General features: G+C 39.9%; 1 protein-coding gene across 1 annotated transcript in view; it reads left to right on the top strand.

Annotated features, from left to right (window-relative positions):
* Positions 1-7,942, top strand: part of FRZB (frizzled related protein) — a 28,107-nt gene extending 20,165 nt beyond the window's left edge. Inside the window, exons 3-6 of the mRNA XM_075831160.1 lie at positions 825-890; positions 1,786-1,990; positions 6,500-6,563; positions 7,558-7,942. Of these exons, the coding sequence (XP_075687275.1) occupies positions 825-890; positions 1,786-1,990; positions 6,500-6,563; positions 7,558-7,653 (431 nt within the window). The 3' untranslated portion in view covers positions 7,654-7,942. The remainder of the gene's footprint in view (positions 1-824; positions 891-1,785; positions 1,991-6,499; positions 6,564-7,557) is intronic.
* The last annotated feature ends 5,980 nt before the right edge of the window (positions 7,943-13,922 follow it).

Raw genomic sequence — 13,922 nt, 5'->3', positions numbered from 1 at the left:
TAGGGTGAAATCTGCAACTTAAGTTCAATACAAGATAAGTACAGTAACTCATTATTTTATTTAGATTTAATCTGTGGAATGGTATTTAGGTGTAGGCCTACATTTCATGAAATAACACAGACAACTGCATGAAAAACAATTCCTCTGTATAGTGTAATTATTGGATCATACAGGTAGCATTCCAATAATACATGTGCAGGGCTAATCAAAATGTCCTACTATTCCACCGGCAAATCCTTTTGGTGTGTTCACATCAGCGTCAGGTTCCGTTGATGGGTTCCGCTAGACCTTTCTGTTGAAGGAACCCATCAACGGAAAGGCAAATCGAAACCATTGCTTCAGTTGGCATTACCGTTGATTTCAATGGTAATGCTTCCGTTACATATGGTTTCTGTTCTGTAAGGTGTCAGTTTTTTTAAGGAAACCGCGTAGTCGACTGTGCTATCTTTTCTGCAAAAAAAACCCCGAAAACCTTACGGAACGGAAACCATTTGCAACGGAAGCATTACCATTGAAATCAATGGTAATGCAAACGGAAGCTATGGTTTCAGTTTGCATTTCAGTTGATGGGTTCCTCCGCCGGAAAGGTCTAGTGGAACCCATCAACGGAACCCCCGACTCTGATGTGAATAGGCCCTTATTGGGTCTTGGCATGGATATAATGCCATGGTAAAATGATATCATGTCGACTCTCAGAATAAATGATTGGTTATATATAGATGTCAATATAATTCCCTAGTAATTATTAGCAGACTAATCAATGTGGCTTTACCATTTCAGTGTTAATGCCATTTTCTTTTGTGTTTTCTTTGTTTTTATTTTAGAGCATTGTAAGTGTAAGCCAATGAAAGCTTCACAAAAGACTTATCTCAAGAATAACTACAACTATGGTAAGAAAACTGATATCACTCTTCTGCCGTGATATACAGTACATTCCTTTTGTCCTCTTACGTTAAACATGTTAAATAGAGAAGGCAAATGGCATGTCTCAAAGAGTTAATCAGACATGTAGTAATATCCGTATTGATGGGGGTCTAGTAGTTGGGCTGTGCGCATATCTCAAGAATTAGTAGAGCAGGATCCCATTTTTATCTCAATAGTGTCATGCATTCATGGTTACCCCTTGATTGAAATAAAAAAAATCCAGTGCTAGTTTTATATAACTTACCTGTATTTTCTTTGGAGAAGAAAATAAAATATTTGTTCACCTTAGGACTAGAGATGGGTCAGGGACCAGAGCCATCTCAGGATTGGTGGAGATTCCAGCTGCTGTACCATCTCCTATGACTTATGAAACAGCTTCAAAAGTCATAAAAGTGTGTTTGGAAACACCTGTTCACACCCTTTCTTTCATTAACTTTTTTTACAATGTGCCCTTGCACCCCTTTAATTATTTTTGTTGGCCCACATACTATTGATCCAATGGTTTATAGTGGTTTGACAGTTCCAAGTGATACAGACACAATCACTACTCCTACCAAGCATACTTGTATCTCCTCTGTCTTCAGCCCATTACAAATTATTAGACCGACTGGTTTTCAGGGATGTGCTGTCTGACAGACAACACCATTCAAAAGGATGTCGTTGTTAAGCAGTAAATCCCCAGCAACCAGTCTGTGCCTATGATTCATCTGTTCAGCTCAAAGCTGGATTGGTAGTTCGATAATAGCAGAGAGGGGGAAGAAGTCATGCCTTCTACCAAATTAAACTCCATTATTATTCATATGTTTCTAAAAATGAATTTAGGCTGAAAAGCTATTTATCATTTGCTTTATCCAACTCTAGTAATCCACGCAAAAGTGAAAGAAGTGAAGGTGAAATGCCACGATGCCACCGCAGTCGTAGAGGTCAAAGAGATTCTGAAGTCTTCCCTGGTGAACATTCCAAAAGACACAGTCACTCTGTACACAAACTCTGGCTGTCTGTGCCCACAACTGGTGGTCAATGAAGAGTATATAATAATGGGATATGAAGATAAGGAGCGCACCAGGTAATACCATTTTTTTCATTTTACTACCATTACAAACTTGATAGTTTAGATATAAACATCAGAAATCATCTTAAAGTGGTTTTGAGATCAATATTTCCACCTGCATGACCTCCATCTAAAAAGAAGACTGATCATGTTGCTCCATTCTGTCGCTTGTAGCATTATTCCTAAACATTGGAAGACTCAGTTTATACCAACATGCAAAGAATGTCTAATGACGGTGAGCAATATGGAGAGACTAGAAAAATATAGAGCTGCATATATAAATAATTGGGCACAATTTATAGCCTGGTTAGTAAAGTCTATGTCTGGTCTTGGAATTGTGGGGCTCCAGCACACTCAGCACAACAAATACACACAGTGTCCTATCATAACGCCACTGTCCGACAGGGAAAAAAAAAATATATATATTTTTTTAGCTTAAAGCGCAGCTAAAGTTTCGCAACGAAAAAATATTTAAACTGCTATTATGTCCCTCTATGTGACTTCATTACTCCTAGCAATTTTTTTCACTTCAAAGTACCTTTTTTGCAGCTTTCTTTCTTGTGAAACCGTCCACATCTATTTTCTCACACTTCCTGATTCTGGCCGGTTGCTAGGGGTGTGTCTAGGGGCGTGTCTTACTGTGTGTGATGTTACGATTTGTCTGTATCTTTCATGGGTAGTGAACTCTGAGGTGATCACTATAAGGGCTTATTCAGACGAACGGAATATACGTCCGTGCAACGCGCGTGCTTTTCATGTGCCTCGCATGGACCTATGTTAGTCTATGGGGCCGTGCAGACTGTCCGTGAGTTTCACGCAGCGTGTGTCCACTGCGTAAAACTCACGACATGTCCGATATTTGTGCGTTGTTCACGCATCATGCACCCATTGGAGTCAATGGGTGCGTGAAAATCACGCGCAGCACACGGAATCACTTCCGTATGATGCGCGTGATTCGCGCAACCGCAGTAAAATCTATGAATGAAAACAGAAAAGCACCACGTGCTTTTCTATTTACAAACATACAGAGTGTCATGATGGCGGCTGCGCTAGAATCGCAACATACGCAGTTGACACACGGAGCTGTTAAGTACCTTTTGCGCGCGCAAAATGCCGCGTTTTTTTGCGCACGCAAAACGCACACGCTCATGTAAATCCGGCCTAATACTGTGAGCAAGCACTGAGCTATAATACTGTGAGCGAGCACTGAGCTATGCACAGCACAACACATTATATACAGAGATGTAAATATCTCTGCACACTCCAGAAGAAAGTAATTAGAGTTTTTCTTTTCACTTTCCCTGGCAAGTGCAGGGAAGATAAGACAGGACGGCAGGGTGCTTGGGGGATGGGGAACGGAGCAGTCCTAGTCTTATCTGATACTAATTAGCAGCTCAAATTACAGTGTCCTGAGACACTTTGCCAGGGAGAACCATGCAGGCACAGAGACCAGTGCACACAGTCTCTTCCATGCGCTCTGCTGCTAGAGAGCTGTGTAGAGTATAGAGGCAGAGAGACCTTCCTGACGTCATGATGGGGGCGTGCACCCGTACCCATAGGCAGCAGAATTCGTACACTGATCAAACGGTGTACGGATTTCTGCTAGCAGCAGGGGAAATACAAGAAATAAAATGTGGTAGAAAAGTGTCAGCGTGGCCATTTAAAACACATATAACACAAAAATGAGCCCAAATTCATTAATAAAGTATATTACAAAACATATTTATATTACATATGCTGCTGGAAAATAAAAAGTTGATCGAACGTTTAGTTACGCTTTAAAGCGTAGCTAAACTTTCACAAGTTGTTAGGGGCGTATCTAGGGGGCGTGTCTAGGGGCGTGTCGTGCTGTGTGTGATGTTACGATGTTACGATCTATCTGTATCTTTCATGGGCAGTGAATTCTGAGGTATAACTACAGTACTGTGTGTGTGCGTGCGTGCACTGAGCTATAATACTGTGAGCGAGCACTGAGATATAATACTGTGAGCGAGCACTGAGCTATAATACTGCAAGCCAGCACTGAGCTATAATACTGCGAGCGAGCACTGAGCTATAATACTGTGAGCGAGCACTGAGCTATAATACTGTGAGCGAGCACTGAGCTATAATACTGTGAGCGAGCACTGAGCTACAATACTGTGAGCGAGCACTGAGCTATAATACTGTGAGCCAGCACTGCGCTAGAATACTGTGAGCCAGCACTGAGCTAGAATACTGTGAGCGAGCAATGAGCTATAATACTGTGAGTGAGCACTGAGCTATGCACAGCACAACACAACACATTATATATACAGAGATGGAAATATCTCTGCACACTCCAGAAGAAAGGAATCAGAGTTTTTCTTTCACTTTCCCTGGCAAGTGCAGGGAAGATAAGACAGGACGGCAGGGTGCTTGCAGGGGGGAGGGGGGGGGGCGACGGACGGAGCATTCCTAGTCTTATCTGATGCTAATTAGCAGCTCAGATTACAGTGTCCTGAGACTCTTTGCCTGTGAAAAAAGGGAGAATCACAGAGACCAGTGCACACAGTCTCTTCCATGCGCTCTAAAGAGAACTGTGTAGTGTATAGATGCAGAGAGACCTTCCTGACGTCACAATGGGGGCGTGCACATCTGACGTCAGGATGGGGCCACCACCCACCCGTACTCATAGGCAGCAGAATTCGTACACTGATACATTCAAACGGTGTACGGATTTCTGCTAGCAACAGTAGAAATATAAGAAATAAAATGTGGTAGAAAAGTGTCAGCGTGGCAATTTAAAACACATATAACACAAAAATGAGCCCAAATTCATTAATAAAGTTTATTACAAAACATATTTATATTAAACATGCTGCTAGAAAATAAAAAGTTGATTGAACGTTCAGTTACGCTTTAAACTCTAAATAACCACAACAATAAAAACTTTCATCTGATGTTTTATAATAACCAAATATAAAGATGAAAACAGTTATTTGGTAGGAAAGGCCCAATGTAAGTCATGTTACATGGGACAAGCCAAGTATTGTTAGGGTACATTCATACAACGTGGTTTTTGCATTCTGACTTGTGCGGTTATTTTATGGTAACGTTAAGATATGTTACATCTTACACGACAGTAAATTGCAATTTTTTTATGTTTTATTTTATATATATATATATATATATATATATATATATATATATATATAAGCAATGCGAACATACCCATAGGCTCTATAAATCTGACATTTTGCACTAATGTGCGCTTACAAGGGGCAATGGGAGGTCAAGTCTTTTAGCATAGTGATCATGTGTTCCCATGGTAAAAGATGAATTTCTGTTGAGCCCTTTTGAGTTCAGAATAGTGAACCTGCAGCCATCACTAGAGGGAGCTTAAGGCCTAATGCACACGACCGTGTGTGCTGCCCGAGTCTTGTCCGTGATCCGTGGGAAGATAGGACATGTTTTCATGGATCCGATTCACCGCTAAAGTGAATGGGTCTTTGAAAACTATCGGTTGCCACGCGGATGCCGTGAAAAACGGTCGAAGTAGCACTTCCAAAAGCCATAACTTTTTCCGTCAACATAGCCGTATGAGGGTCGTATTTGTTGTTTTTTTTGCGGGACGAGTTGCAGTTTTTAATGGCACCTTTTAATATAATATATAATGTACTGCGATAGTTGTAAAAATTATTTTGTGCTATGAAATATAAAAAAAATGCAAAACTGGTAAGAATTGCATGTGAACTTTATTCTACAGTACAAGTCAATACGTGTATGGCAGTAACACATTTATTTAGTTTTCTTTATTTTACTACTTTTAAAAACAATTTGTTTCAAAAGTTTATTTGTGTTTTATTTTTGCGGTGCAAGCTATAGTTCTTAATAAGACCATTTTGGGGTACATGCAACTTTTTATTCCAATTTTTTGGGGCTGTAAGGTTACAAAAAAACAACAATTCTGGCTTATATTTTTTTATGGTTCTGGTGTACACCATGCAGGATAAATGATGTTATATTGTAACAGTTTGCACTTTTACGGATACAGCGATTTTTTTTTACCATTTCTAAAACCTTTTTTTAAATTAATTTAGGAAAACAAAAATGTAAGTCCCGTTAAATCGCTTGCACAATACACTGCAATACTTATGTATTGCAGTCTATTGTGTTTTGAGCCGTCTCCCTTTTTTTTGACAGCCCATCGGCACCATGCGATCGCATCTCATTGTGGGGGTTAAGGAGTGACAGGGGGCCCCCTCTGTCTAACGGGTTAGCTGCTGCTGTCGCTGTAGACCCCCGACTTTTAGAAGGGTGTCAGCTGTAATATACCCACTCCAAACTCCCCCTTCCTGACTACATCATCGACTACTCGACTACTTCACCCTCCCGACTACATCGTACATGTACATCAAATGTCGGGGAGGGGTTGTACATTAATCAGAATAGAATATTAAGCCTCAGAAATAACATTGTGTTAAAAGGTGGACATTCATTTTAAGATTTTAAATATACAATATTAGCTCAAAGAAAATAAATATATATATCTGTTTTTAACAGACTTCTGCTAGTAGAAGGTTCCCTTGCTGAGAAATGGAGGGATCGTCTTGCAAAAAAAGTTAAGGTAAAAATACAAATAAAGGGCATAATGGCAGCTCTGAGTGTATTGAGATGTTGAATTGTAGTAGGCAACAAGAGAAACGGGGGGGTTAAAAAGTGATCTCAAAGGCGCTACAAAAGACTGCATATAGGGGTTGTCATCTCAATCCCCACATAGAAATGTATGGGGAAATTGTGTTTTTTAGCCTGGTAGAAGACCTACCAGAGCAACTGCATGAGTTATCTAAATTTGGCACTTTGCTTTAACATAAAATCCAGCCAAAATTTCCTTTTTCAAATAATACAATATAGGGAGCTATATTAACATGTCTTATAAACATGAGAGAAGACTGTAGCATTTGTAGCTAAAAGTGTCCGAACACTCTACAATACTTTAGATTGGTTATTTGGAAGTTATTGCAACTCATCGGAGTGAAAAGGATCAGTAAACTGATAATCTATAGACAGGCCATCAGATATGGTAGAAAATATAGTCTTAAACGGTAACTAAACTTTTGAGAAACTTTTGACATGTCATAATGACATGTCAGAAGTTTTGATCGGTGGGGGTCCGAGCACTAAAACCCCCACCTATAGTTAAAACAAAGCGACATAGCGCTCAACCAAGTGCTTCTGCCACTTTGTTTAGCGATCAGTGGGGGTCTCAGTGCTGAGACCCCCACCGATGAAAACTTCTGACATGTCCATATGATATGTCAAACATTTTTAAAAAGTTTAGTTACCCTTTAATATGCCAATCTATAGTTTTGTTTCCATATTATCTCCAATAATTTATTATACAGTATTATGACTGTATTATGACATTGCCATACAGCATAATGCACCAATGTAGTGAGTGATAGATACATAGTAGTGCCCACAAAACAGTGTCACATTGTACACAGCCCAAGTAACAGCATTTTTGTACCATATTATTATTATTATTATTATTATTATTATTATGATCATTCTGATTTTTCTCTTTACATTATTTTCTTTTCCATACTTCCATTTTTCAGCGCTGGGATCAGAAACTCCGTCGTCCTCGAAAAAGCAAATCTCCTGTTGCCCAAAACGCCAATAAAAACAGCAACTCAAGACAAATGCATAGCTAGACTGATGGAATGATGTATAGAAATCTCTGTGGACTTTTATACAAAGATTTGCATTGTTGGAGCAGCAAAGAAGAAATTGCACTATTGCACGTTATAACCTATTTTTTACTACAAGATACTGTAGTTGATTTTAGTTTTTTTTCTCTTTTATATTTGCACGGATTACTAAGCAATAGATTTATTCCACTGCTAGAGATGTTAAAGATTTCTTTGTTTGTAAGGAATGAAGCAACTCGGTGGATGAGAAACAAAGAAAGAATTCACGTTCAATAAATTTCTAATCTACTAATCGTGATTGTTTGCTCTAGGGCCTGTATTGTGGTTAAAAAAAACTTAAACCCCAAAAATGGCTTATCTCCGCGTATTCTCTAGTTAAACGGAACCAATTGTTCCCTGTTGTCAGCCATTTCAGGCTAGGAGAGGCTGACTGTAGAGTTTTTCAATAGAATGACTTAGAGATATTGTCATTTTTTCTTTTTTCTTTTGCGGAAGACATTTTTGAAAACATGACAATTGGAAGCACCACTATATTGGTGACCCCAATGATCAAATGTAATCTTGTTGGCATCAGTAACAAGGCAAAACCTTTGCAAAAATACTCCCCCCCCCCCCCCCCCGACAACAATACAGTAAGATGCTAATATCTCTATATTGAAGTAAAAACATAATTACCAAACCTTGGCTACTTCTCTAACTTCTGTTTTAATGATATATGGCCATTTTTAGGTGGATGTTTTAAGCTGAATGCACAGTGGCGTACATTGTAATTTATTAAAAATACCAACAGATTCAAGCACAGGGAAGAGGGGAAACATTCCCACAACATCTTCTGAAAAAGGTTTACCTTCTCCCCTGGCCTGGGATCTTTTCCCATTTTTGATAAATGAATGACGGGCAGGAGAATGGATCTTCTGAACACCAGCATGTAGTCTTAAGGTAGTGTTACACGCCCCGATGTGTAAACGAGCGTCGATCAACGAGATGAACAAGCTATGTATTGGGACGAGCGCTCGTTACTATCAGTTCTATCGTGTTTACACAGGGAGATGTGCTGCCGACAATTATAAAACTTTAGGCATTTAAAACTATGCAATCAGTCGATGAATGAGCGTTTTCTCGTTCATCGGCTGATCGTTCCCCTGTTTACACAGGGCAATTATCGGGAACGCTTGTTTGCCCGATAAGTGGCCAGAGTAAAAGTACATTTAGTTGAAGCACTTGTTTAATTGTATGGTGCCAGTAAGGCCCCTGAAGGCGTCTGTACAGTCTTCATTTTTTGTCAATGTACTTTTATAATGATCATAATCGCAAGTTCTGCAGAACTGTAGTTTTTGCTCTGTCCACTCTTCCTGCATTTGAAAATATGGCAATAAAGATGTTTCCATTCATAAGTATGCAGAGGACATCAGCTTTTCAAGGTCAAACTTGTCATGGGCAAACACTATGTCTCTGTTCAGAGCCTCCGTCCAACTCTTTGTTGCCTTTCTGACATTTTGTGATGGCAAAAATAGGGCCTTCTACAGACCAATTCTTCCATAAAGTAATACCAGAACTCCTATACAAACCTGATGGACCCCTTTAAAGTCACATGTGCCTTCTTTGATGCATGTACCTCAAAGTCTAGATACAGCGTATACTACTGTAGTGTTTGGGATTTATAAAATCCCATTCAGATAATGGCATAAAAAAAACTGTGCTGTATCCAGGACACGCTCCAATTTTAAAACCACATGCTCCATCTGCCACTTTTTAATTGTGGATTGTTGTCCCTTCGATGGTGAAAAACCATAGCATTGAAAACTGTGGTTCTATGTTCAATACAGCAATATGGTTTTCCGTAGAAGCTATTCCAAGAAAAAAAATTCTAAGGTTAAAACACCAACTTTTTGTGCTTTTTTTTTTTGCCATGGCTTTTTCTGTGTGTAGTGGTTTGGCTTTTTGGTGCACTATTATGCGCACACGTGTAGGTACCCCAAAAGTCTGTTTACATATACTTCCATTTGTTAAGACTTCTGTTTACACCAAAATTTTTAATCAACACCTTCTGATGGTTTCTGTCGACACTGGTTGCCACCCTAGGCTTGGGATGTGAAGTCCAATTTCACTTGCATACGAGAATGGATCACTAAACACCATTCTTCCAATCTGTCCGTGCAGAGGTTCGCCTCCGCGCACCTCTTGCTGTCATTCCCATTCGTTGTTGTTCTCCCAATCTCCGGCATACGTAACGTTGGACAGTGCCGACATCTTGGTCTAGGCGCAGAGGGATCTGCCAGAGTGATAAACCAAGGTCTCTTAGTACAAGGATTCTGTACCTCTCAGTTTGCGACAAGTGGCGATAACTGGCACGTCGACGAGCAGGAGGCATCGCACAATCATCCCACACAACTTGATAAGATTTTTGAGGTTTCATGTGGCTGAAAAACTTTGCTTTCTATCTGGCTTTTATGTCCCTCCCACATGCCGCAGGTTGGAGCTGAGTGCTTGAAAATGTGATCATTTGATGATCTTAGCGATACCAGCTACTTTCTCAATTTGCATAACTTTACGGTTTGCCCTTCTTGGTGTGTTGCCCTTTCAATGTTGAGGAGTGTATGTATAGAGGATACATAGAATTTGTTTTGGAAAATCTAAGCAACATTTTTAATAAAAGTCAATTTAAAATATTTTTCAAATCACCTAAAACAAAAATAGGTTAATAATATAAAAAGCTTGCTAAAGTTTGATTGATCTTCTGCTAACGTCTTGGGGCCAGATACCACAGGACACTGTCAGAGGTCTTGTGAAGTCCAAGCCTTGATGGGTCAGTCTGTTTTGAAAACAGGAAGGGGCCTACACAATGTTTGACCGGTGGTTTGAATGTTAAGGCTGATCGATGTGTGTGCTACATATGACTATATACAGTAGTTGAATATGTCTGCTATTGACCCCAATACTGCACGGTTTTGCAGAATCGAGTTGTATTAAAAAACATGGGTGACTAATGTTTCAATATAGCGATACTGGTATTTTTTTTTTTCTCAAATCTGTTTTTATTTAAACAAGAAGTGGAACATCGAATAAGACATGGGCACATTAGCTGAAAATTCTAGTAACAGAGAGTTACCGTATAGTACATAAAGCAAGTGATACAAATATCGTAAATGTTATACAGAACTTACATAAAAAGGGGGGACAAACAATGACAAAAGTGACAGTAAGTATCATGTTGCTCCCAAACAGACCAAAACTGAACTCGTTCGCAGAGCGAAATCCGGCGCCATTTTTATGTGGACCGAAAGCCGCTGACTGACAGTAAGATAACGACTTCCGGCCGCGGCGTCCAGCCATATGTTCAGGCGCAGGGAATAGGAACGTAGACCAGCGGAGGCAGCAGGTAATTTATGTTCGTGTATGTGATGTGTGTATTATGTTCGTGTATGTTCGTGTGATACTGTCTGCTGAGCACTGTATCTAATCCTCCTACACTGTGAAGTCGCTCAGAAAATGGCGGCACACAGTGTAGGAGGTTTGAAGATTCAAACCCCTCCTTCTCCTGGCACTAGCCAGAAGAAGGGAGGGGGGATTGTGTGAGGACACTAGAGGAGAGTGTGTCCACCCCGAATTTGCAACATAAATCAATGAGGTTGCTTTACCACAGTGACCATGCTGCAATTTTGGGAACTGCTACCTCTAGTGCCCAGCACATGGAAATGTTATAAATTAGAATCTAATTTATAATATTTCCTGACTTGTGAAAAAATGAAAAAAATTAAAACAATGTGTAATCACTCAAATACTAATTGTTTAACTGAAAAAAATTTAAAAAATTCTAGTGACACATTCCCTTTAAAGGGTATTTCATGTAGAAATGTGGTGAATTGCGTGTGTACATGCTGTAGTACAGCATTCAAAGTAGGTATATGAGTTCTATTTTTTAGATGTGGGGTAATAAATAAGTTTTGGAGTTTAGACCAAGGAACAGACAGTTAAGGGTATAAGCTTTTTTTTTTTTTTTTTTTTAACATAAACCGATAACAGAATCATAGTCATAAGTGGGGAGGGACCAACACCCAATTGTACAGTGGAGAGATGTTTCTGATAAACGACTATAGTGCCAGAGAAAGTCAAGCTGTAAATTGAGTGTTGCAATCGCACATTTGACCTTGGTACAAAAGGCCACTCTCACCAAGTAGATGTCTTTCTATTTGTAGATGCTGTGCTTTATCTTGGGTGCGCACTGAAGAAAGCCATCTAGCTAAGTGATTTGCTAACATAATAAGTTGACGCATCCTGTACAGCACAACCACCTTGTAACTTGTTCTGTTTTAATTGTGAAAAAGCTATTCTCGCTCGCTTATTATTCCAGATAAACCTGGTGAAGGGGGAGTTTGTTTGAGTAAAAAATGTCTTCAGCAGTTTTATAGGAACAGTCATGAGGATGTATAATACTTGTGGTAGAATGAATGTTTTGACTAGATTCTTTCTTCCCAGCCAAGAAACATACGGGATCTTAATTTGAGAGAGCTGTGTGGATATTTTGCGCAAGAGAGGTTTATAATTATGTATATAGAGCTGACTTGGGTCAGTGGGAACATTTATTCCTATTTGATTGTTTTTGAAGGCCACATAAATGGTACCGCCAATTTAAACTTATCTATGGTTCGCTTGGGGACAGTTATATTAATAATCTCCGATTTTTCAAAATTTATTTTCAAATTAGAAATTTTCCCAAACCCCTCAAACATTTCTAGAAGTTTTGGGAAGGCCTGAGTAGGGTTCGTAATAAAGATTAGAAGGTCGTCAGCGAATGCAGCAGTGCAGTGGGTCAGCAAACCGCCATCACGACCACTAATATCAAGTGATTGTATAATTTTTTTGTATGAGTGTCTCAATCACAGGATGAAAAGTGAGGGAGAGAGAGGGCATCCCTGCCTGGTGCCATTGTTGATTTCAAAAGTCGTAAGAATTGCATCAATGAATAGTGCAGGGAAACCAAATCTCTCCAACACTGTCGTCATATAGTTCCATGCCACCCTTTCAGAAACCTTCTTGGCATCAGTGCCAAGAAGTACCAGTGGTATGTGGTGGCGCCTTGCATAAGAGATTGCATTTATCAGCTTGGTCGTATTGAATTTTCATTCTGGGCCCGGAACAAATCCAGTCTTCTCTGGACCTATAAGTTTGGGCAGCAGGTTACTGAAACTGCGGGCTAAAAGTTTCACCCACCATTTAACATCTGCATTCGATAACGATATGGGCCTGTAGCTATCGCACCACATTGGATCCTTTCCTTCCTTATGTAGTATGGTAATAAAGGCTTCCAAAATTTGTCTTGGCAAGTGGCTTCATTACAAAAGGGTGTTGCATAAAGAAGTAAAGTACGGCAGTAAGATATTTGAAAAGGTCTTATAGTAGGAGATGGGAAGACCATCTGGGTGTGGGCTTTTACCTCCAGGGATAGAGGACAAAATGACAGACCGTTCTTCAGCTGTGAATGGTGCTGTAAGGGATTATTGCATCAGAACTGTTAGGTGGGGTAGGTTAATGGATTCAAGGAATGTCGACATGAGTTCAATCTTATTTGATACATCTGTCCCGGATGATAGTGTTTCAATATTATATAGAGATGTATAAAAGTTATGAAATTCTTGGGAAATGTCAGAGGTATCTGAGATCTGGGATACTGGTATTTAACGGCTAAGAGAATGCCTAAAGTACATTCTTTTGGTATACTTTTGGCGAATGATAATCTACGGACACATTGGCATATACATGGTACATGTTCCCAATTCTGTGTATGCACAGTCATATACTCCTAGCATCCCCTGCTAAAAATTTTTATTGGTGGCGAGAGATGCAGAGTCAGACCGGGCAGTTGTGTTGCCAAGGCGACCGTACTATGATGGCAGCTGCTCCTAACGATGGAATCAATAGCGAAGTCGACTGCGCTATTGATTCCATCGGAAAACCGGAAACCTGCCGGAATCGTGACGAACGGAAACCATTAGTGATGTTTCCGTCACCATTGATATCAATGGTGACTGAAACGGAAGCTGTGGTTTCACTTTCACTTTCCATTGCGGGGTTCACCCGACGGAAACATCAGACGGAACCCCGGAATGGAAAGCGAACGGTGATGTGAACAGGCCCTAACATACCATGTTCTTCAGTGTCAATGCTTCAGATGACCCTTGTAGTGTAACTATCCAAAGCTCCAGACCACAGACAGCCGATATGCACATTACAAGGGTGGCAGCGACCGTTGCCAGAGCCACGCCCTCTTTTTA

This window comes from Rhinoderma darwinii, chromosome 6 (genome assembly GCF_050947455.1).
Source record: "Rhinoderma darwinii isolate aRhiDar2 chromosome 6, aRhiDar2.hap1, whole genome shotgun sequence".
In the NCBI taxonomy this organism is placed as follows: Eukaryota; Metazoa; Chordata; class Amphibia; order Anura; family Rhinodermatidae; genus Rhinoderma; species Rhinoderma darwinii.
Note: the sequence above shows the minus strand (reverse complement) of the source record. Positions and strands in the feature narration are given on the sequence as shown.